At 39.4% G+C, this 25,646-nt stretch overlaps 1 protein-coding gene across 1 annotated transcript in view; it reads right to left on the bottom strand.

Moving 5' to 3' along the window:
* Positions 1-25,311, bottom strand: part of TMEM209 (transmembrane protein 209) — a 36,688-nt gene extending 11,377 nt beyond the window's left edge. The window contains exons 1-13 of the mRNA XM_063445468.1: positions 25,206-25,311; positions 21,466-21,604; positions 21,291-21,349; positions 19,908-20,039; positions 16,543-16,781; positions 15,606-15,810; positions 10,689-10,864; positions 8,410-8,481; positions 7,093-7,189; positions 6,381-6,506; positions 5,836-5,933; positions 3,335-3,449; positions 286-383 (exon numbers count right to left, since the gene is read on the bottom strand). Of these exons, the coding sequence (XP_063301538.1) occupies positions 286-383; positions 3,335-3,449; positions 5,836-5,933; positions 6,381-6,506; positions 7,093-7,189; positions 8,410-8,481; positions 10,689-10,864; positions 15,606-15,810; positions 16,543-16,781; positions 19,908-20,039; positions 21,291-21,349; positions 21,466-21,602 (1,554 nt within the window). The 5' untranslated portion in view covers positions 21,603-21,604; positions 25,206-25,311. The remainder of the gene's footprint in view (positions 1-285; positions 384-3,334; positions 3,450-5,835; positions 5,934-6,380; positions 6,507-7,092; positions 7,190-8,409; positions 8,482-10,688; positions 10,865-15,605; positions 15,811-16,542; positions 16,782-19,907; positions 20,040-21,290; positions 21,350-21,465; positions 21,605-25,205) is intronic.
* Positions 25,312-25,646: the final 335 nt, after the last annotated feature.

The following is a 25,646-nucleotide window of genomic DNA, read 5'->3' as shown; positions in this document are numbered from 1 at the left end:
GAATATTCAAGGGTTAACTAGCAATAATGTAGGGCAGTTATAGGCAACCTTTGTCACTGCAGATGTTGTGGACTACATCCCCCATAATGCTGGCAAAGCATCAATGGAGGTGTAGTCCAAAACAACTGGAGTGCTGAAGGTTGCCTATGCCTGATGTAGGGTAACAGTTGTTGATAAACCAATTAAAAAAATAAAAATACAAATCAATACAATTTGTATTAAGTAGAAAAGCATTCACTCTAGAACAAACAAGCAAAAACAAACACCAACACAACATAAAAATACCTTTGGCAAGTTGTAGACATGCTTCTGATAGATTAGTTCATAATGGGGAGGAGTGATGCTGCTCTGATAAATGCAAAACAGATTTTCCTTTGACATATCTAAAGCAATAACAGAAAATTTAGATTGTTATGAAAATACATCAATCTTAATGTTACGTATATGTGTATAGCAAACTAGACAAAAGGAGTTTCATGGGTATTGATGAACATATGGTATACATAAAATATTATATATTCTATTTTATTGTAGCCTCTTTTCCTTCCACAGCACCAACACTTTACATTACAATAGAAATTAAACTAAAAAGTAGATATGGACCATCCAATACCATAAGCTATCATTTTTTTTTTTATTTTATTTAAGATTTTTGCAGTGCATAAGGTGGGTACATACAGGCCTGAGGTACCCCAACGGCAGTCCTCTGGCTTCTTATCTCGCTTAAAAATCAGGGTAGTGCAGTTAACATGTAGTATTTTATAGTATAGAAAACGATTTGGTTACAAATAGGGTTGATATGCCACAATAGCAATATCCAGCATTACACGAGAGATAGTAGTGGCTCATTGCAGTACTGCACTTTTTTGTGTTTGATAGTTATGTTAAGGCATAATCAAACAGGCTTTAGGAGTTATGCATAACCTTGCTTAATCAATAAGTGTTACTTGAGTGTATTAATCATGCTTAAACAACAGATGGACTGGAATAAGTTCCCACTGGAGCCGCAATCAGAGTCTTTGAGACACGTAGAGCTTGTGATAAGGGGCAATATAAAGAAAAATAAACATGACAAGACTAGTAAACACAAGATATCATATAATGTGATATAAAACAGCGGTTTCTCAAGCCTCGTGGCTCAGTATCGCTAAACGTTACTTAGCCCACGCCAGCAGCTGGAATGGTGTTGTCCCCCCAAAGTGGCATTGTTGGTGCTGCTCAGAATGATTGTTCTCAGATCGACATTGTGTTCCCCAGCCAGGCCTTGTGGTCGATTGCCACGGGAATGAGGGGGGCATGCGTTGCGTTGGTGTGTTCGCCATTTCGTACGGGTGTTCCCGCTGTGTCCCGATTTCCCACCTCTGCGGCTCCGGGCCTTAGTGAGAGCCCTTGCCTTGTGTCCATGAAGCCTCCCAATCTCTGTGGTCGGCTCGTGGGCCCGCGGGTTCTTCTCATTCTGGGCGCCCCCTTGGGTGTATGGATGGCATGGAGTCAACTCCTGGCAGGCTTGCAGCCCAGAAGAGTATCGGGCAGACGAGATGGTAGCATCAGGCTCCCTCTTGGCAGGAGATGCTGGCAGGAAAGGTCTTGCTTCAATTTTATGCTAGAACGCCTGGCATATTGCATCAAACTTGGCTTCAAAAGCTTCCCTCCATTCTTGAGCAGTTAGGCCCAGGTTGTTCTGCCTTAATTGCGGCTCGGCGGCCATTTTGGTAGCGTCGCGCTGGGTGTTTATGTGCCTCTCAGGGTCTGCTGTAGATGGGTCTGTTGCTGCAAGGTGGTGCTTCGTTCCAGTGGGGACTGGGATATCCCCCACTGGTCCAGAGGGGTGGCGACGAGGCTTCAGTGAGCATGTTCCCTCCGCTGGGGAAATCTGCCGCCTCCCGCAGACAGAAGGCCGTGCGTCTTTGAGGGTCGCCAGGCCAGGGACATGGTGTCCCCGTCGGGCAATAGCAGGCTTAGCAGAGTTAGTGGGACTGTATGTATGTCTCGCTTTTGTTTCCGTCGTGGTCCCCGCTCTCAGACAGCACAATTCCCTTTGAAAAGTCTCAGGTTTGCCGGAGCGCCAGACAAACACGTCTGGCCAGCTTGATTGTCAGGCCCCGCCCCATAAGCTATAATTTTTATAACCTTGTTACGTATTAGCAATATTGTAAACCACTTTGGATTTTGTACTATACCATTTGGATTTGAGATAGAACTGCTTGAAAAGTAATATATAAAATGTTAAATTATCCCATTATACTGCATATAGCACCTTGGTGGCTATTGAAGATCAGCACTCACAGCCTGCATATACCAAGTTTTGTGTTACAGAGAAACAAATTATACAATTATGCTATTTAGCATTTAAAATAATATTAGTGCCCAACTTTGCATTATACTTTCTCATTAAGGACATGCAGCCGGTTCCTCTTTAGGGGTCAATATACAATATAAGAACATTGCTATAAGTGCTTCAAACATTTATTTGCGGACGATGGCAGACGAGGGAGCATAGTGCTTTAGATAGGAGAGCCTATTTTTTTTTTATTGGTCATTGCTATGCAATTTTTTTTAATGGTCATTATATAGAGAGCATACACTAAAATATAAACATACACATAGCAGCCAATACTACTGTGAAGGTTTTATGCGGTTATAACAATAGAAAAATATTGGCAAAGTATTCCACCACTGGTAATACGTTGGCATCCAAAATATCTTCAAAATGCTCAAAATTAGTGTTTATATAAACTTAATTATTTTGTGAACCGTTGTATGCTTTTAGGATTCAGCAAATGCTAGATAGTAACCCACAGTGTAAGATTAAAGAAATAATCAAAGTATCACAATATTTTATGTTTATGTCTCCAGCAGCAGCATCAGCCAGTGTAGAACAAAACTTCCCGACTGACCAATATCAATTAACGTGCATATTCTCTGCACGAATGGAAGGATTATTAATTCAATGAATGACCAATGGGATCAGCATTCGGCTACTGCCGCTGTGTAGTAGCTGGATGCTAGCATATTAGGCTTGGAGAAAGACAGGACCCAGGTAAGAGAGCAAACTGTTGCAAAATATTTGGCCCCATTCCTGGAGAATGTCACCATGGTATTCTTAGTATTATTACTACTACAGCATCCTGCAGTGGTTATATTTGTAGTAACCCTTTAATGAAAAAAGGTCAAAAATAGGATATGCATACAGCAAACCAATGTTTCCCAACAATATAAATATTTGTAATACTGTGTTTCCTTAGGTTTATGTTTAAATTCTAACAACAAGAACACAAAAACCAAGCAAGTATATATTTCTAGCACAACATAACATACAGCTGTGAACACAAACCTGGTTTGTCTGGTGTCTGGACAAAATGCTGAGAAGTGAAAGTTTTTCCATCAGGATACTTAGGGTGAGGAGGCAATCGAGAATCAAGGTATGTGCAGAATACATGCATGATGATCTATTGAAAATATATTAACACAGCACGTTACTTGCATTGCAATGAAATCATATTTGCCAAAATTGAAAACTTGCAGAAAATGGTTGATTGTTTTTCCAGATTTTTTGGTGTGCCAGAAAGCAAACACCATAACAACTAAAGCTAGCTGTAGTAGTTATGATGCCAGAAGTGGCTGGGTGCCTCCTCATTGTAAGTACTCAAACCGCTTTAGATTGGTTGGTCTGACTGATCCCTGGGGACTGCTGGGCGCGCAGCTCTTCACCTTTCTGCAGCTCCCAGGAGAGGAGTAATAGTCTGGTCAGCTGTCTTCAGAAAAGCTCTACAGTGTAGGGCCAGCTTATAGACTGACAGCAACAACATCCCAGGCTTAGGTCAGAGCTTCCCGCTGCTGTGGAATCAGGGAGTGTTGCCTGGTGGACATCTGCCAGTAGCCAAAGTCAGAGTTGCACTCTCATGCATGCATAAGAGTAACAGGTTTATGGGGGATTTTGTCAGATGTAGGAAATATACACATTACAAAGAAGCCACTACCTTGTCTTATGATATTTAAGAGTGTATTGGAATCTATACTTGAGAGACTTGTCGGTAACAACAAAAACAAAAAAACCAAAAAAAAACAAGCACGCTTAAAATTAGGTCCACATTCAAATGGGTGATGCTTTATATCAAACATGACAAACAAAAACATACAGTGAGGGGAAAAAAGTATTTGATCCCCTGCTGATTTTGAACGTTTGCCCACTGACAAAGATCAGTCTATAATTTTAATGGTAGGTATATTTTTAACAGGGAGACAAAAAAAAAAAAAAAATACATGTCAAAAAAGTCATACCTTGATTTGCATGTCAATGAGTGAAATAAGCCCTGCCAACTATGGGAATCGGCTGATCTGGCCTGGAGAATACTACCAGAGTAGTGTCACCATCCATTACCAGTGACTGTCACGGATATATGCCGCTAAAAGTAATGCACATGACAATGACCCAAAACACACAGCCAAGAAAAAGGGATGGCTCAAGAAAAAGCACATTAAGGTCCTGAAGTGGCCTAGCCAGTCTAGACCTTAATCCCATAGAAAATCTGTGGAGGGAGCTGAAGGTTCGAGTTGCCAAACGTCAGCCTCGAAACCTTAATGACTTGGAGAGGATCTGCAAAGAGGAGTGGGACAAAATCCTTCCTGAGATGTGTGCAAACCTGGTGGCCAACTACAAGAAACGTCTGACCTCTGATTGCCAACAAGGATTTTGCCACCAAGTACTAAGTCAAAGGGATCAAATACTTATTTTGCACATTGACGTGCAAATCAATTTATAACTTTTTTGACACGTGTTTTTCTGGATTTGTTTTTGTTATTTTGTCTCTCACTATTAAAATACAATTACCATTAAAATTAAACGGCTCGTTTCTTTTTCAGTGGGTAAACATTCAAAATCAGCAGGGTTTCAAATACGCCCCCCTCCCTTAGACACAAATTAGCAGCGCATAAATACTTGTGTGAGGATTAATCTTACTCCCCTCACCAAAATAAAAAATAATGCACATCTAAGTTAAAAAACAAAAAACAAAAAAAAAAAAACTATAAAAAGATATATTGCAAATGGTACAAAGTCCACCAGTGATCTATAGCTCAAAAAAAAGTAACACTCACATGAAGCAGAGCTGGAAAACATGGCTCAATATTCACAGAGGTTTGCTTTTGCATGTAGCAATACAGCATTCTTTTTATTGCTAACAGGCTATGCTTTATAAGAGTGTTCCTAGTTGAGCTATATTTTGTTTTTGCTTATGCTGCTCTGCTGCCTACTTATCACTGTTCTTAAAGGGCAAGACATCCCATTTTAGTGCTCCACTTTTTATACGTGTCTTTCAGTTATATGTGTATTAAAAACAAACGCAATCTGGCAGATATGGGGAAACAAAATAAATAGAATAATGGAGAAAAATCTTAATGTGACATATTTCCTCAGCAGGAAATGTCTTACCTGGCTACCAGATCTTGCACACTCATCGTGGTGAACTTATACTCACAAGGGATACATTTTCACTTTTTTTAACACTGCTATAAATGTAATAAAAAATGTGCAGTTTCAGAAGAAACATACACGTACACCATAACTATCCCGATAATCCGCATCAATCCAAAAATGAATGGGGTATATAAAACGTAGTGAGCATGGTAAAATATGGTCATTTCGGGTGACCAAATCCCCATTTTTTCACAGAATAATTTTAAAAGAAATACTGAAAGACATACAATGGTATATTTTGTATGGGCTTGTGCATTTTGCACCAATGCAAATAATTCAAAAGTATTATATAGTGTTTATATAATTATTTCCTTCTTCATAGATAAACTTAAATAGTTAAAAAACAAAAACAAACATACTGCAGAGTCTGTAGGTAGATCAGTATCCCATTTGCGACCTTTGAAATCTCCTCCTGCATTCCACCGAAAGGAGCTCATGCATCCTCCTTGAGATAGCTCTGAAAGAATAATTAGTCTTTGTAAATATTAAGAGGTAAAATAAAGTTTACACCTAAATTATGAGCTACTGATCACTTCAACATCCACGTGTCTCACTCCCAGTAATAAAGTTTTTCAATAAAAAGTAACCCAAACAAATTCAGTGAGCATGCAGTGCACACAAACTAGCTCAATAGTCCAGGCTAACATTTTTCTATTGGTTATCTGATTTTTGTTTAAAACTTCTATTTTGTTAACTCTATTGATATTGAGCATTATTATAAAAACAATAAATAGATCAACATTTTTCAATGCAAGTCTCTCTGCGTTCAGACAATACACAGAAGTCTACTGCAATACCTGTGACTGTCAAAATATATAGAGAGTCACTAACTTATGCATGGTCTCACCTACTGTATTTTATTTTTGTCTATTCAGATTGCACCATATACAAAAATAATAATTACCTTTAATGCGCTCAAAAAGGTACTCTTGATTTGGAGTGATGTCCAGATACTGCACTATAACATTGAGGGTAGGGATAAGGGGGGCTTTTAAGAGAGCCGCTTGCTTCAAACTGCTAATACTAGATTCTGCAAAAGAAAACAATAGAATATGAAACATTAACAGAATTCCTTCAAATGACTTCTGAACTAGTAGAGGCCCCTTTCCCTATTGGTACCTGGGAGCCATAGATTTGTATTGAAACCTGGGGACATAATTAGTAGCCCCATACTGAATAGCAGAGACCAGCGCCCAAACTGAACGATGCACATGGTTATGTGAATTAGCGATGTTGTACTTCCATTTTAAAGCAGGACATAATCAGTGAGGTCAATAGGTATTCCCTCAATAATCGGGTGTCTCCAACAGGCCCCTTTCGTCCAGCCGGATAATACATTACATACGGTGATCAGATCGAGGTTAGTCATGGATTAGGTAGCAAACTGCTATATTGTGTCAGGATTATGAATCAACATACACATTTACATTTTGAAGAGTGTTGAATGAGCTATGCAAGTTACAGAAATGCTTACGTACATGTGAAAATCCCTCTGCTGGTGTTGGCTGTAACTTCGACTGGAGGAATTTCTCCAGTAATAGTGAGTTGTATTGGCTTAAGAGGGGTGGCTTGGTGTTAAAGAGATGTAGGTGTTAACATCTCAAAGCTATGCATACCTCCTATCTGTAATTCAGGGCATCCCAGTCTTCTCATCTGCATGTTCAGAGAATCCATTTCACTGACTAGTGGTACCAGAATAGTTTCATTAATCCACTGAAGAAGTAAAGAGCAACCAATCAAGTTAAGTTTCATCACATGATACACTATACATTTCTTTCCAACATGCCATATTTATGTTTTTTTGTGAAAGTCCTCTAAATACTCATTGCAAATATTGCATCATCATAACCAGAATAATCCGATTAATCTTGAGGTTCTCTGTAATTGAAGGTTGCTTCCGATTACAGAACATAGACAACAGACAGGAAGGTATCCCTTATATAAAACATGTTCATATTAAAACATGTTTCACCTTTATATGCTATTCAGTTACAACCAATTTAAACACAGATCATTTACTGACACACCTGTAGATATTGCACAAGAGCAGGTAGATAAAAGTTTATAAGAGAATCACGATAACCACTTCTGCCCTGTAATGGTCATGGGGGTAGGATTCTGGATGTGCAGTGTTTCTACTTGAAAACACTTGAGTTATTTCCAGTTGTGTGCAGGCATACATGACTGTTCCAGAGTGCCCAATGTCAATTCTGTGCATATTTTACATGTCACTCGTGTGCACTGCACACTGGCGACAAATTCACTGCTTGCATCTCCCCTCCCTCCTCCCTATCGCATTCAATAATTTATTCTTCCTCTGGCCTTCTCTTCTTGCCCACTCCATCTGCCAGCTCAGAGTGCACACATATGCTCTGAGCCGGTTAAATGGTTCAATCTATGAGAAGCCATTGATTGGACCTCCCCCAGGCTCTTGTGATGTCACAAAGAGGCGATTAAAATAAGTTAAACCTTATTTCAAAGTTTGTGGAGCATACTAGTGGCACGACCTAAAGAATAATGCAAATAAGGTATAATTCAAAGAACGGGGGAGGGGGAAAGAAAGGGAAACAAAAAACAAAACTAGCTACTAAGGCACCAAGAGCCCTTTCATCTCGGTGAAGTGGTCTGGGTGCAGTGGCCCTTTAGTTGTAACCGTACAATGTAAAACATTACAGTTTTGTAAAAATACAATAGGATACTGGATAGTTCAGATCACTGTGATTGAGCTGTGTGCATACATTTCACAAGGAAGTCTTTCTGGAGGGGTGAGACTAAGATGGCAAGCTTGGTGCAACATTCTCCAAAATATTTATTTTTTGGGTGCAAAAAGTCAAAACCAAATACATTAATGTTGTATCAACGGTGCCAGAGGCACTGATAAATATATATTATACAGTACAAAAATATATAGTGTACATTTCTCAAAAGTTTACATTTCGCAATTTTGCAGTGCATGAATCCACATGGTCCAACAGATGCCGATTCATTAAGATTCGTGCCCAAACCTGTAGTTATAGAAAAAGAAAAAATAATTTTCAAAATTGAACCTGCAACCACACACACACACACACAATCTAGAAAGATGAAAATGTTGAAGACAAAGTATTTCCTCTTACTGATAATTATTAAATTTGTTTAGACTGCTGCAGTGAGACTGTTGCTGCAATGGAGAAAATGTAAGTTAAACAACTTTTAACTCCACAAAGACGGGGGCCAGTAACCTAAATATTTACTCAAGCACTATAGTCTTCAGAATAAACATTTGTATTCCTAAAACTATAGTGTTCCTGTAAGCACATCATCTCACACTGGAAGGAACATGTGTGTCTGACAAAGCCTAGCATGATTTGACAGTTCATGGTCACGCGGCCCAACAATGATTATAGTCTTGGCCTTAAAGGAATACTCCAACGTTTACTCTATAGCTAAACCTCTATTTGCGTTATGTCGTCCAGCACTCTAAGCCTCTCTACATGATGTGGATACGGCATTAACTATTGCCATATATCATCTTATGGGGGAATGAACTGAAAGACAACTTCTCTACACAAATATGGATAAGTGTTCTTTCATCCATTCAAGAGTTATTTCAATCAGTGTGTCCAACCTTTTTAGCAAGGTTTGACAACTTACACAAGTCCCACCGGGTGCCCATTACCACATCCACTGCATCTGGCCTTTTCCAAAAAGGGAAGCCGTATTGCTTTATGCAGCAGAGTGCCCTGAGTCAATGAATGTAGTTGCTTTGCCATGCTGGAGAAGACTGGATGCAGGGATGCTGCAAAACAGTTTGAAATCTTACTGTGGGTGTCTGAAGTAGTACTTTTGTAAATATGTTTTTATTTGTTTTCGAATAGAAAAAGTAACATTGAGACTCGCAGGTCTCCATTTTGCAGTCTTTAGTTTTAACATTTCACTTGTACGTTTCGAAACTCGCAGGTTTCAGCAGTTATGTGTATTTCATACTTTGGAGATGCGCAGGTCTCCCATCTCTTTTTTTTTTTTTTTTTTAAGTTTCGTTTTGGTTGAGATTTTCAATTTGTAAATTATGTCAGCAAGTTGAAGGTTTCCATTTGCATCAGTGTGTTAGGAAGGGATGTGCCGTATACCGAACCTACATAGTAAGCACAGTGGGGTGTGCATGAGCATACATTACTTTTCAACTTACATTGGACTCGCGGATCCATTATTAGGTGCATGGCTTTTTTTTTGGGGGGGCGCGCAGGCCTCAATTTCAAGATACAGTTCAGTCACTGATTAAGCATCTTGTTCCTCTCCCCCCTCCTCCCCCAGGCCCTCCCCCGAGTTCCGCTCCCCAGAACACACGTTCACAGGTCTCTTTACCTGTCGTACTCTAGGGTAGGTGTTGTGTGTTGCCTGTGTATTAGGTACCTGTGTGTTTATGTTATCGGTATCAACTCTTCGGGTGGCTGGTGTGGGGGAGGGGGTAACTCTTGAGGCCCTCTGTGTCAGGGATCGGATCAGTCTTCCCCTCAGTTGTTATAGGGTAGATTGCGTGTCACCCTTTGCGTGTGTATCACATTCCCACTGTGTTGCGTCTGTAGGTCGAGTACGATTTCCTCGTTCTCATTTAGTCCCCGTCTCCCTCCTGGAACTTTAGCCCTTCAAGCGGTCGGGGGTGCCCATTCCCCCGTCTCTCCCTCTCGGTCAGTTTGGTTGGTGTGGTGGGGTAGGGGTGAGAGGTGTCCGGTCTGGCGTCATTGTGGGTTAGGGGGGGGGTCGGGATGTTTGGTGGTGTCCTGGCAAGTCAGTTGTCTATTGACGTCTGGGTTCTGTTTAGTCTACAGGGATTCCTAGTGGCCAGCATCAGGTAGGTGGTCGTATCGGAGTTTACGTTGAAAGTCTTCCTTTCCTGTCTCTAGGATCCATTGTGTCCATATGTCGGTGTAGATTGTTGGGTTAGTCGTGGATGTCAGGGTCAGCTCCTCTATCGATCTGAGTCCCTCCATTTGGTTGAACCAGACTAGTAGAGAAGGGGTTTTCTTCTGTTTCCATACTGAAGTAGTACTTTAATGGCATGGACACTTCATAAGAACATTGTATGGAATGAAATCTGAACATACTTATAAGATGAGATATATAAATATATAAAACCAAAAACTAAAACACATTGTTCTAGTAAATAGAGAATAAATGTATTGTGAAATATCAATTTTGTTTTGCAAATAAACAATCATTAATTTATTCCTACTTCTTCTGCTGCTTGTTTGGAGCTAAGATCTACTTCATCCTTATGTGCAGATGGTGCCTGAGAGCGGCAGGCTAGCTGGTACTGGAACTTTGTCAGAGTGTGGGCATAGTCTCCTATGGAACGACTGTAATTCCAAAACGTTGGACTGTTTGAAGGTGAAGTGGAATCTGGACTACCTACAAAAAAAAAAAAAAAAAAAAGTTTTCAACTTTGTACGTCAAATTAAACCACTAATGAAGGGAAAATTAATAGATAAAATGTGGTGCATATTAATAAAGGTTTTGCGTTTTGGGGACTTTTGTTTACCAAGGCAACTGCCCAACTTCAAAACCTGGTATATGTGCTATGTTTGTTTAACATTCCACTCTCATTAAGTACACCAACTCTTATTATACATAATTTTTTAAAAGGACCGATGGAATTTTGAAAAAAAAATAATAATAATTATCTATATCTCTATCTATATATAACATTTTTACATTAAGCATGATTACATTTTAATAAATATTTTTTTCCCCCGGGAGTATTACTTATATCATTTCTTTTTACAAAAGTGCAAGTAAAAAACAAAATCCCTAACCCCTTCAGGACGGAGTCAATAGTGCACGTTCTGATCAAAACAAAACGTAAACAAAAACTGGAATTTGCGCTCTCTGTTCAACCGTAATTCACCGCTGTCACATTAAGTGCACCCACACTTATTATATATAATTTTGTTCAGGAGAAACAAGGCTTTAATTTATCAATAACTTTTCATATATGGAACATAAATTATTATGAATAAAATGTAAAAAAAAATGTGAGAAAATAAGATTTTTCTTCAAATTTGTATTTCCGTCTGCCATTTTAGCTGTGAATGTCATAATACTGTTAGGTTTTACTGCAAAAAAAAAATGCACATATTTGTTATCAGCGATGTCTCACAAGTACAACAGTACCCCCATTATCAGGTTTTATGGTGTTTTGGAAAGTTACAGGGTCAAATCTAGAACGTTCCATTTTCAAATTGAAATTTGCCAGATTAGTAATGTTACCTTTGAGACGGTGTGGTAGCCCAGTAATGAGAATTACCCCCCTAATGGCATACCATTTGAAAAAGTAGACAAGCCAAGTTATTGAAAGTGGGGTATGTTTAGTCTTTTTTAGTAGCCACTTAGTCACAAACACTGGCCAAAGTTAGCGTTCATATTTGTTTGTGTGTGAAAAAAGCAAACAACGAATATTTGGCCAGTGTTTGTGACTAAGTGGCTACTAAGAAAGACTGGACATATCCCACTTGCAATACCTTGGGTTGTCTACTTTTACAAATGGTATGCCATCATGGAGGTAATTCTCATTCCTGGGCTACCATACGCTCTCAAAGACAACATAACTAATCTGGCAAATTTCAATGTGAAAAAAAAAAAAAATGTGAAAAAAATGAAATGCAAGCCTTATATGTGACTCTCTACTGTTCTTCTCGGGAGACTTCACTAAACACAAATATTAGTGTTTTAAAACAGTAAAACATATTACAACAATAATATAGTCCATAAAAGTGCTATTCGTTTGTAAAAAAATGCAAAAAACGTCACTTTTACTTAAAATATCATCGTCGTAATACAATTTACCAGTTTGAAACACTAATATTTGAGTTCAGCGAAGTCTTCCGAGTAAAACAGCACCCCCTATGTACAGGTTTTATGGTGTCTTGGAGAGTTACAGGGTCAAATATAGTGCTTGCGAATTAAATTCTCAGCACTTTCTCCCTGTGTTGTCAGGCATGTCAATCAAATTTTAATTAATGAAATCACATAATTATGTTAAAAGATTACTTAAATATACACATATATGTATTTAAATTCTACGTGTATACTAATGTAATCTTTTATGTAAATATATATATATACATATACACACACACACACACACGGTTATTTGTATTTTATATATAGAATGTCATTCTAAGTGTATTTTGTTACCAATAAATATAAATAAATATATATATATATATTAAATAACAAAATACAGTTAGAATGAAATTACATATGGATATATAATTTATATAAAATTTTGTTTCAATATTTTAAAATAAAATAAAAAATAAATATATATATATATATATATATATATATATATATATATATATATATATATATATATATATATATATATATATATATATTATATCTACCTACCTACCTCCTGGCGCAGAAAGCCGCAACGGCTTTAAAGCCAATATAAAGCGCGACGGCATTGAATGCCGTAACGGCGTTAAGGGGTTAATGTACATTCACTTAGTCACAATAATAAAAGGCCTCATATCTCGAATTGTAATTATTGGCAGTTATAGGACCACTATTCAAGGTCATGGTATTCAAACCAAACATTTGTCCACCTCCCCCAGGGTATTTAACAAAAAGCCATTTCCAAATTTTACATTTAACCATTCTATTAATAATTTAAGCAAAATCTGCTTATTAGAATTAATGTTTTTCAAATGAAAATTTATTTGCATGGCAAGTTTTATAGACCATGTATGTTTGTTCAAAAGAAAACAAAATGCCCTCATTTTAAAAGGCCCCTCTATACCCCATAGATGCTATTTTGTGAAGTGACACCGTGCCACCATACTGAACAATGTCACTTTTTGCTGATTTCAGCAGTGTTCTAGGAAAATTCTAGCTAGCTATTTCGGATTTCCCGATCACAGCAGATTTAGGAAGTCCCTGCAGGCCACACAGTAATCAGTGATTGACAGTATGCCCAGACCTGTGGGTAGTCCTCACCCTTAGCCACAATGATTTCAAGGGTCCCAGATGACTAAGTAGAACCCCAGGAATTGATATCTTCCCAATACCAGAAGGGATTTAACCATGCTTGAACCTAAAATGGGTGTTTCATGCCATTCTAAGGTACTATTTCTCACGATTTTAACACTACTGCGTCAGAATAAGTTTGCAATGTATTCTTAGGACACCTTGCCTGTTCTCAAAACATAACACTCATTCATGGAAAATTAAAAAAACAAAAAGAAAAAAGAAACCCAGTAGTAATATATTGTGTTGCTTGTGCGCTATCCCTATTATGGGGGAAGATATAAAATATTATGAAGGAAATATAATGTATAAAGTATTCAAAAGTTAAAACTAAACCCACAGCCGTATACAAATTTTTTTTTTATTTTTTTTTATAAATAGTTTTAAAAAGAGATAGGGCTTGAATCTACAGCATAGAATATTTGTTAGAGTTATTTACTAAAGAGAGAATTGTTGGGATTTTAAATTCGAGACCAAAGCAGCAGAAATGTCTCCCAGTCAGCTATGCTTCCAGGTTGGCTACTTTGACTTCATATTTGAAATACAGCAATTGTCACTTTAGTATAAGCCTAAGGTTTCATAATATACTGTACTGCTTCTAATCTCTCCAGTATTCTTTTTCCTCTATCGGACCACCATTTGCTGACTTTTGACATTGGCATACCCAAGACCCAATTGACACCACCATCTGAACATCAGTCTCACAGAAACTTCCAATGTCTTGACCTAGAGCATTTCCCACTCACCTCCAAACTCTTCTTTTACCTATCTCAAACCTCACCTGTCCTAGCTCTGCAACCTCCTACAATTCCACCCTCTCCTCTCAACTAGACATCATGGCACCTCATACATTTAAATGCAGCAAGCGACCCAAAAATCAAGCTTGGCACACCAAACTGACTCGATTCCTCCAAAAATGCTCCAGAATTGCTGAATGCTGTTGGAGAAAGTCTCACTGTGCGTCTGACTTTCTCCACTATAAATTTATGCTGCGCTCATACAGCTTGGCTCTTTTCTCTGCAAAAGTAAGTTACTTCAATACCCTCATAATCACACTCTCCCACGAACCCAAATTACTATTTCACACATTTATCTCTTTTCTACGCCCTATTGTTCCTCCTCCATCTACTAACTTGACCGCTTCAGACTTTCCAACACACTTCACGGACAAGATCTCTACAATTAGAGAAGAGATCTCTCATATTTCTTCTTCCCCTAACCTCACTCCCTCTGCTGTTCTATGTTCATTAGCACCTGCTACAGCGGAAGAGGTTTCTGCTCTGCTCCAACCCTCCTGCCTCACCACCTGATCCCTAGATCGTATTCCCTCACATCTCATCTGTACTCTGTCTTCTTCACTTTCTTTACCTCTTACTAAAATTCTCTCTCCTCTCTGGCAGATTTACATTGCCCATCAAATATGCAACTGTAACCCCAATACTAAAGAAGCCCAACCTTGACCCCAACACCCCATCCAACTACCGTCCTATCTCGCTACTACTTTTTGCATCAAAGATCCTTGAAAGAGTTGTGTATGTGAGATTGACAGACTTACTCAAGTTCAATTCTCTGCTAGACCCGCTTCAGTCGTGCTAAGCACTCTGTGGAAAAAGCACTGACCAAAGTATCCAATGATCTACTCACTGCAAAATCTCGTGGTCACTACTGTATCCCGATTCTCCTTGACCTTTCTGTGGCTTTTGACACCATTTATCATCAACAGTCTTTTCTCATCCTCCGCAATATCGGTCTACAAGATATTGCTCTATCCTGGTGCTCCTCCTACCTCTCCCAGTGTTTCTTTTTCTGGCTCTGCTTCTTCTCCCAAACTCCTCTCTGCTGGTGTCCCCCAAGGTTCAGTCCCCTACTGTTCTCCATCTACACCGCCTCCCTTGGTAAACTCATTAGCTCCTCTGGCTTCCAATATCATTTCTATGTGGAAGACACGCAAATCTGTCCTCTCCTGATCTCTCCTCGCCCCTCTTGACTAACCGACAAATTTTACCTAAAATGAAGGCAACTGGATTGTCAGATTAACGTAAACTGACTTGAGGTATGGAACAAATTAGCTCAGTAAAGCACAGATAGTTGTAACGTCATCTTAAGTCTAGTGTAATACCAATTTGAGAGCGTTGCTGTTTCTCCTCTTCAGATCTAAGAAATGTTTCCAACAGCTTCAGATCTGTCATATAATCTTCCTTGTCTTTTGGTGAACTATAGGCACATGGTGAAGAACGATATCGAGACCTCAATCCACTGCTTTCTGCGAGACCATGATTGCTTGCATATTGCGGTGAGCCTGGAGCAGGGCTGTAACTCTGCATCTAATAGCAAAGACCACAAATAATAATAAAATAAAAAAAAAAAATCTTATAAATATTTAAGCATACATGATAATTGGCAGAGACATTTCTTTAACAGGATTCTACATACAGAATTCCCATCTAAGAAATATGACCATTTCAGGTGTTTCTATCTAACTTTTCTTCCAACCCATTGGGAGACTCATTCTGGTAAATGGGGTTTGATTTTTTTTCATAAACGTATGTCTTATAAGAGAGAACACTGCTTCTATAGTTAATGGCTCTGTTGGAGGTTGTGCACAAGCTGCACACACACACACACACCAAGTACGACCAGGACAAAGTTTAACGCAGGTAGGTCAGAATTGAGATGATATAACTCCAGTGACTTACTTTCTGTTGCAGTTATGAGCCACGCAAATGCATATTATTGGTGCAAGGTATTCTTTGCAAAAATGCAAGACTACTTGGGTAGAGTATTCCTTTAATACTAGCCTAATCAACATATAACACTATGCTTAAACACAAACCAAAACAAGCATAATTAAATTAAGTTTCTACTTCAATAAGTGAACTTTTTGAAAAGAACTACTAAAAATACAAAAGTTTTATTTGCTTTGTATAACAGGAGCACAAGGAAATGTTTTTCCGAGACTGATGATATAACAGCCATGTTTAGGGCTAGAGCATGCAGACAGAAGTTCAACAGTGATATGCATTTTATGCTTAAATCAAGTTCTAGAGTACACTTACTTTGGAGAAGCTACTATTTGATGAATAAGGCAAAGCAGATGAAAAGGAACCACCACTACTAGGCAACATGGTCTGTATTGGAGGACTGTACCCACTAATGCAGCTATTAGAAAACTTTGGGTTGGCACTAGGTGATCGGGATGGACTGAAGCTTAACACATTCTGGCCTTGCATGCTGGGTGATGGCGTAGACATTGGAACATTTTTCACAAGATCTCGTGGTGGAGAGGCCTGTACAACTGTAATAAATTAGGAGTTATTTTACAACATATTCCACAGTGACAATTTAAGGATGACATCAGGTGCAACAAACAAAAGATACATTTAGACATACATGCAACAAAAAGAAGTTGAAGACTTTTCCTGTAAATCTATAATCTAGTATCTTTTATACAGAGTAGCAAGAATGGACAGCACTGTTCAAGTACTTTTTCTTAATTGTATTAAAGTAGTAGATGGCTCTCCTACCATAAAGAGTTCTTTTACTATATAAACATTTTAGCTCCTGAGCGGAGCATGCTGTTCAGCCAAGGCAGATGCACATTTTGTGGCTACCACAAAACCACTCTAAAACAAGTCTTATCCTGCCCTTTGAACAGAAAGTAGTCCGTATCTTTCCTCTGGGTGGGCTCCGACTAATTGATGCCATTATTCCGGTCACCAAATTTAAAATGATCATGGTGCATTACTCAAAAACTAGGTGCAACATAAGATGGCCGCCGCGGAACAGACAGAGGCTACCACCTTCACTTGATACTGAAAGCCCACCTAATCAACAGAGGTCTGCCAACTCCAGAACATTGCACCCTAATCCCAGAGTCCTCTGCCATTGCCACTTAACTTGACATTCATAATCTCCTGCAGGATCTGCAAAAACTGCCTGCTGCCAATATTGAGGCCGTCAAGGTGGACGTTCAAACGCTCTCAGACCGAATTTGATCTATGGAGACATCTCAGACTTTCAAGCAGCCCTATCTACTCTACAAAACCCAGTCAGATACCTCCAATATGTCCAAGGTACTACACAATATGTCACTACACAAATGGCCATTATGGAAGACCACAACACGCGCAACCACATAGAAATAAGGGGCACCCCTGATGCTATTACTCATGAGGAACTTCCACATTGCCTTTGTCGTCTAGTTGCATCAATACTTCTGTCTGCGCAGGCCAAGACGATTGCCTTGAACGGGGCATGCTGCGAGCCAAACATGCTCCACATACCGTGGAAATAGAGGTTATAGTTAGGTGCCCTTCTACACATGCTAAAAGCCTCCTTATGTCAGCTCTTCGAGGCAAGACGCCATACAGTTTTGAAGAGGAAACTCTAACCTTCTACCAAGACCTAACCATAGCCACACTACAGTGGCGCAGATCTCCCACACCTATCACTAAACTACAGAGAGCAGGCCTAGAATACCGGTAAGGAACGTCCCGGTCCCTTATGGTCACATAACAAGCCACCTGCTCTCTATGGCTGCAGAGCCCTTCACATTCCTACAGTCACTAGGCCTGTACACCATCAGCCCTAAGATGACTGTTCAGCCCACGACCCATGAGTGGGATCCCAGTTTAGGGACTACTTTTGTTCCAAGGGGATGCTGGGGACTCAGGGAGAAACCCGACTAAGGATACTGCGTTAGGGAGTGGTGAAGTTGCCCTGTGAATTCTCACGCCCTGTGTTTCTGGGGATTACATGTTCTTCCTACTGTTCATTTATTCTGTTGTTTGTTTATTTCACTTGGTCACTCTTTTCTTTCGGTTTTGCATTGCTGACATCTAAAGTTTGCCTTGGTTGAAAAGGCTTTATTGCCAAGCCCCTAAAGTGCATGGTTTTCTTACTCTCACACGTCCACCCATATCAGTGAACGTATTCATACCCCTTCCCCCCCCCATCCCATTGCCTCCTTTTGGTTAGGGGTAGACCCTTACATATCTGCCCATTTACTAAATCCTGCAACATACATACAGGCATTCTTTTCGAACTCACTGAACACAAAACATTTTCTGATGCACTGGCGCAGCTGCTTTTTAATGGTTCTTTACTCTTGCTAACCTAAAACTTCAAAAGTTCAGGCTATTTCTCATGGGGATGTTTTCTCTTGCTATGTCAGGTGATTTAACGTATACCAATAATGCCATGCTGTATTTTGAATCACCTGTCAAATATTTTTAAAAAAAAATTATAGTTCCTCTTCTAAAAAGACCTCTTATGTGGAGGGGCTGAGTGACATGTTGTTCCTATACAGACACTCATCCTGCAGTCAGATAGGCTTGCAGAAGCATTTATGAAATGTCATCATGATTCTGGCACACACACTGATACCTTCAAACTACTACAAGAGCATCATTGTGATTCTCAGTCAAATACATCACATGTACATGCATTCCAGAAAACTGCTTAAAAGGCTAAACTCTGCTCACATAAGTCATCACACAGAAGACTCTGATGCCTGGCAAGGATATAGTTAACCAAGATGTCCCTCAGACATCAACTTGTTTGAGCAGAGGTATGAGGAGATGAATCAGTTATAACTTGCAAGTGGGAAGGAGTTATATTCCTTACTGGACATTTTTAAAGTCCAATAAGTGGTTATCGGTCTACCATGGATGTCTTCACCCATGTGCATGTTCTGCTGCTATATAAAAGGAATACATAAAAATATAGATATCCTTACAAGCAGCACATCTCCTGCATATATAAGGACATATCACAAGATTTCATTAACAACTGAAAACGTAGATTGTATTAGAAAATATGTTAGTGGTTACAGTGCATGGATTGATCCTTTAACCCCTTAAGGACCAAACTTCTGGAATAAAAGGAAATCATGACATGGCACGTGTCCTTAAGTTAAACTTGCCTGTAATTCAACTGCTTCCCCTCTTCTGAGATCAGTTATGATGACTCAGTTATGATGCGTGGCAATCACTACACACTACTAATTCATTGCTTCTTTATAAAAACCATTAAATTGGACACTATAGGTGCCCCAGAACACTTTACCCCCCTCCCCACCCCCATCCACCCCCCAAATCCCAAATTCACCATGCAGCTTAAAAATATTGCATTTATTTCAATGACCTCAGCTCAGGAGTTTGGACAGCAGCACTTTTTTCTCCCTATAGCTAGGGGCCAGCCACCTACGCGGTCACCAGGGCACTAGCATTCGTAATACACATTTGTATTCCTAACACTATAGTGTTAATTTAGTCAGACTTCAAATACAGTATACAATGAAATAAATAAAACTGAATTAAAATTATGAAGCACCAATTAGACGATTTTCTAATGGCAACCAGCAGGAGTAGAATTTAAAAGGCAGTGGCATATATTTTACCATTATTTTGTTCACACTTACACGAGTCAGGTACTCCAAGTAGCTTTTGCTGGGTTGGACTCATAGCAAGGCTCGGAGAGGTCATTGTGTATTTGAAATAATGGCAAAAATCATACAGTGCATTCATGCTGAATACAAATGCAAAACCTAATTCTGGAGATGAGAAAGAAGGGTAAAAGGGGGAAGAATTAGTAAAGCAAAATTAAATGTAATCAAACATCCTGGCGAACAACAAAATAGATTATTTTATACAGTTTCAGTACTGGTCTTCGCACAGGAATTAAAAGGCACTCTAAGCACCATAACCATTATAGCAGATTGCATTGGTTATGGGAAAAACAGGCTGTGGGCTCTGCCCTGCCAAGTTATGTTAAACCTTTATCCTGTCACCTTGCAATTGCCCTACCTGGCCTTAGCACCGGGAGAAATAATTACAGTTCCCTTCACTTTCTCCTGGCGAGCAGAGATTTGCACGAGAGCGGAGGGACGGGCTGACAAATCCAGGTTCCAGGACATCGCGGCCTGGGATTTGTCAAGCCGTGGTCTAGGGCACGTAGTCTTTCACTGCCATTCAAAGTTGGATGGACTAATCGGTTATAGAATTTCACATATGTTTTGCACCAAAGAGCTGTAGTGGTTATGGTCTCTAGTCTGCTTCTTTAAAATGCAATACATGCTTAAAGGGTTTTGCAAATTCCCTTTGTCACTTAGCATCTTTTAAAGTAGACAAATACCACAAATGGTATAGTTTCAACTCCAGATCTTTGCATTGCATTACAAGGCGCTCCCTGAGTGGGGACTAACCAAAAGGCAAGCTACTGAGTTTCTACAAACTTTTGCCCATTTCATGATTAAGATATTGAAATAAAACACCTATTACGTGTGTTAAACAATGCTTTGGTTTATTTTTTTTCTAGTGCAGTGTGCCCTAACTAAAATGGATTGAGAAATCATTTATATGATGCTTTTTTTTTTCTTTTAAATATATATTCTGTCTCTCCAACTCTACATACTCTGGGTTATTTATTAAAGTGAGAATTGAAGGAGAATTTAAAATCTAACTCCAAAGTAGCTTAGCTGGAAGCATAACTGACATGGAGAATGACTAACCCTGACTAACCAATGAAAGAAAAAGGCAGAGCTCAAGAAAAGTGACAGTTTCCCTTTAAACCTTTCCCAATTATCTTTTTTTGTCTCCATAGTATTTTCATATACAATTAATGTGAGAGACAGAGGTAAATCAGCATAAAACAGTCTCTTGAACATTTTTATCACCAATCCAAATCAAATTAGGAGGTAACATGTAGGTGTTTACATCACCATATTTTGAAATGGATGCACATTATGTTCTATAAGGCTTGACCTATTTTTGGCTGATGACAAAAACCAGGAAATCTGACTTACCAATGTACCACAGCGGCCAGTCTGAAACACTGAAGTATGAACTAATCATTTTACCGGACCTATGATAAATCAAACAACATACAATAATTAGGAATATTCTTGAATGAAAAATCTATGTCGTGCTACTTCTTTAAAATCGTTTTTAAAAATATATATAATGGAACATTGGACTCACATTTCTGAGTAAAGCATCCCTGCTAATGATGCATTCAGGAGAGCCCATGCCAAAATTACTTTCTTCTCATTGGCTTCTTTCCTCCTCTTAATGGTTGTGTCGATGAAGAAAGTGTTTTGACTTTGCAAGTCTGACATTTCTAAAACAAACAAACAAAAAATAAAATAAATAAATGATGAAATTACATAAGATCCAAAAAAAATAAACAGCGGTTGGTTAGAGATTATACTTGTGAATTCAAATAAATTGAGTTCATCAGAATTCTGCAATTCTGAAATGCTAGATCGACATATTATTTGCCTGAACCACAATTTCTTTGAATTAACTATTTGTATTTGCCCAGCACAAGTCTGGTAAATAGTTACTGCTTAAGATCACCCGTTTTAAAATACATACACACACACACAGTAATTTTAGCACATATATTTTAAAATGTTAAGAGTGCTCCTTTAAAGAAAAAACAAAAACACCTAGTATGACGATATACATGAAAGGAAGTACTAGCAAAAATAGCAAAGGATGAGCATTGGTCTTGAATTTCCCCAACAGAAATCCATTGCGATGGATTATGAGAGCAGGCATGTTATTGTGCCTAAATCCGTGATGGACCTTGTGAAAAGTTCTGTTAAATCGGTGATTTGAGTCTCTGTATGAAAATATAAAAATGATATGGTATCTGCCAGAAACCATAAGCTAAAGTCATCAGAAGCTGAAGAAACAAGTGAAGAATAACATGGTGATATTGAAGTAGGAGAGCATCAGGTTAAGAACATTTCATTAAGGGTTACTTACTAGTGTGAATTGATAGAACGTCACAATTTAGGTTTAAATAGCTAAAATGAAAAATGTGCAAAACCGCCATGCTTTCAGTTCTCATTTGACAAACTCCAAACACTCACACGTTGGCAAATAACCATGTCTTAATACTTCTCTCACAACAAACAAAGAAAAATGTAAGGTGACATTAGCAATGAATAAATACCTACCAGAATTTTTTTTAAATTACTAAGATAAAATATTTTAAATGACTTCTTAAAAGTACCATTACACTGGTGCCCTCTCAGGTAAAATGTCAAACTTTTTGCAAACAGTTTGACAACTTACTTAGTGTGCGCCCAAACTGCTGGGAAGCTTTGCACGGAGCCTAGTCCAGGTGTACATGGAGGCTTTCGTTGGCAGAGAGCACTCAGCTGAAGTTCTCTGCCAAAGAGCCGGCATTACACAACACAGGCCTTAAGCTCAGTAGAACCAATAGAAGCTCCCTGTAGAAGTTTACCTCTACACACAAGGCAGCGGGTACATGGAAAATTCAAGGAAAGTTGTCAAACTTCTTGCAAACAGTTTGACTATTAGAATTGGAGGATACTAGACACTCCTGGCACCATGGTCACTACAACAGGCTGTAACGGTCCTGGTGATTCCGATATTTCTTTAAGCGGTTCAAAACTATGCCCAGTTAAAATGAACTGAAGTAGTTCTGGTGTCTAGTGTCCCTCTAACTAGTCAAAGCATTGTATTTTGGGTTAATTATCTTGATTCTTGGACCGTGCCTTTCCTACCCTTCTTCCAAACTACTGAACCAGAAGCGGCTGTGCTTCCCATCCTCTCACCCTTCTTGTGCCATCCTTAACACATACCTTCAACTGCCATCTTTCATCTGGCATTGTCCCCGCTCCCCCTAAACGTGCTACTGTTGTACCAGTCGTTAAAAAGTCATCTCTTGACCAGTCTTCTCTTTCCAACTATTGTCCAATATCCCTGCTACATTACTCCTCAAAACTTCTGGAACTACTTGTCTTTCCTTACCTGACTTGCTGTCTCAATTCCAACTCTCTCCTGAACCCTCTTCAATCCGTCTTCCGCCCTTTTACTGAGACTGCTCTGATTAAACGGAACAAACGATCTAATCACAGCTAAATTCAAAGGCCACTTCTCTATACCAATTCTTCTTGACCTCTCTGCTGCCTTTGACTGTTGATCATGTCCTCCTTCAAACTCTCAATCCCGCGGTCTCTAACACCAACTCCTGGTTCTTGTCCTTTATCTCCCAAAGTTCATTCAGAGTCTCCTTTTCCAATGATACCTCATCCACTTGTCCTGCCTCTGTCCCCCAAGACTCTGTTATTGGTCCCATTTTGTTTTTGCTTTGCACTGCCTCTTACCAACTCCATTGGAGTCTGCTACAATCTGTATGCTGATGACACCCCCAGATAGATTTAGCTCTCCTTCCCTGATCTTTCTCCCACTCTCCTACAATCTGTCACCAGTTGCCTTTCTTCCATCTCTGACTGGATGTCGTCTCGTTTTATGAAATCCTTCTAAAATGGGGCATCCTATTTTTCCTCCTTATAATACTAGTACTCATCTTTCACTCTCCCTGCAAGTTGATGGTACCTGCATCAGCCTGTCCTTGCAAGATCGGTCTCACATTTACACCTCATGTAAAGTCTGTTGCCACATTTTGCCGATTCCACCTTGAACCACTGCCTGCGTTCATCCTTTCCTTACACAAGATTGATTACTGTAATTCTCTCCTAATTGATCTCCCCAGAAACTGTACTGCTTTACTACAGTCTGTAATGAATTCTGCCACCAGGCTGATTCTCCTCTCACACCTCCCCCTCGGTCAAGCTTTACATTGGCTTCCTGCACCCTACAGGAGCCAATTCAAAACGCTAACCCTTTGCTATAAAGCTCTCAACAGCTCTAGATCCTGTTACATTTCTTCACCAATTCGTAGGTATACTTCTTGGTTTTTCCGCTGCTGCAACTTTAATGCTAAATCTGCGCATGTAAGTCTTCTGGCAGACAGCTGTTTTCCTTTGGAACAGTCTGCCTAACCCCATCAGATTCCCCCCATATTTTTCAATCATTTAAGAAGTCCCTCAAAACCAAGCTCTTGAAAAAAGCTCATGGTCTCCCAGAGTAACTTTCACAAACCTATTTCTCTGAAAAGGCCACACTCCACTGTCATCTCTAGTTCTGCTTCTTTCTCACCTTGTTGCATAGTTGCTACCACTTATGATGCAGTTTTTGTTGCGGATTTACCTCCTCTAGCTTGTAATCTCGCTTGAGCAGGGTCTTCATCAACCTGTTGTTCCTATAACATTTTGCAATGATCTCATTTATTGTTAAAATTTCACCATTCATAATATTGGAAAGTGCAGCGGAATAAGTTGGCGCTATACTCATGTTAATAATAATTCTTTAAACAAATAGGTAACATATTGAAGGGCACCTTTTTTCACAAAGGATCATCAATAAGTTATATTTGTGTGCGGGAAAGCATACAGAATCTGGAAAATCAAGAGTTTAGAGTGGAGCCCCAAAAAGAAAAGAAAATGGAAAAAAAAAATTGGGGCTTCCACCACATAAATTACTGTACCGAAAGATCCCTACAAACGTAACTTAGACACACACACTGTGTAACAATTGACTTTTGCTATATTTTGGCTGATTACATGGAGCCACATTATGTTTAAGCCAGGGACAGCTGCAATAGTTACATTAATTTAGTGAGGGAGCCCATTACCCTACACCATGCATACTATCAGAGCTGTGCTGCTATCAGAGCAGTATAAATGGAAGCCTGCTAGCAGTGTGGCTCTGAGATCCAGTTACTATATGTGTTACACCAGCTGATGTTTTGTCTGCGCCGATATTTAGAGCACAGTGTCTGGTAAGGCGGTCTGTTTAATTAAACACACGCTGATTGCCGCCATCTCCGGTCTTTCTCTTACTTCACTGTCCTGTCCTCCTCCCACCGGGCGGTCACCGCTTTCCTCTTCTCGTGTCAAACCATTCACGCGGACCGCTCACTGGATTTCAATGTGTTCCAAGCCTCGCTCTCACATACCGCCCTGACGTCATCAGTCCACGCCCAGCAAAGTCCGCGCTATGAATCCCTGTTGGGGTTGGGAGAGCCGCTGCCATGTTGTGCTCTGAGCTGGGGGGCGGGTTTTACAAAGCTTTATTTATTAATAGCTAGCTGAGGGGTGTATATTGGTCTTTTTCTCAAAGATCTTAGCAGGGGTTGTGTTTTTTGCTAAGGGCTGAGTGTACTTTCTTATTTAATTGTATTTTAGGATTACCAGCCCACTGCAGGTGTAGGGAGATTTAGGCTGGAGAGTTGTTTGTTTGAGGAGTGAAGCTCCCACACCCATGTGTTCCAACACATCACA

The sequence above is a fragment of the Pelobates fuscus genome, chromosome 3 (genome assembly GCF_036172605.1).
Source record: "Pelobates fuscus isolate aPelFus1 chromosome 3, aPelFus1.pri, whole genome shotgun sequence".
NCBI lineage: Eukaryota > Metazoa > Chordata > Amphibia > Anura > Pelobatidae > Pelobates > Pelobates fuscus.
The sequence above is the reverse complement of the archived record's forward strand: the minus strand, read 5'-3'. Positions and strand labels throughout refer to the sequence as shown.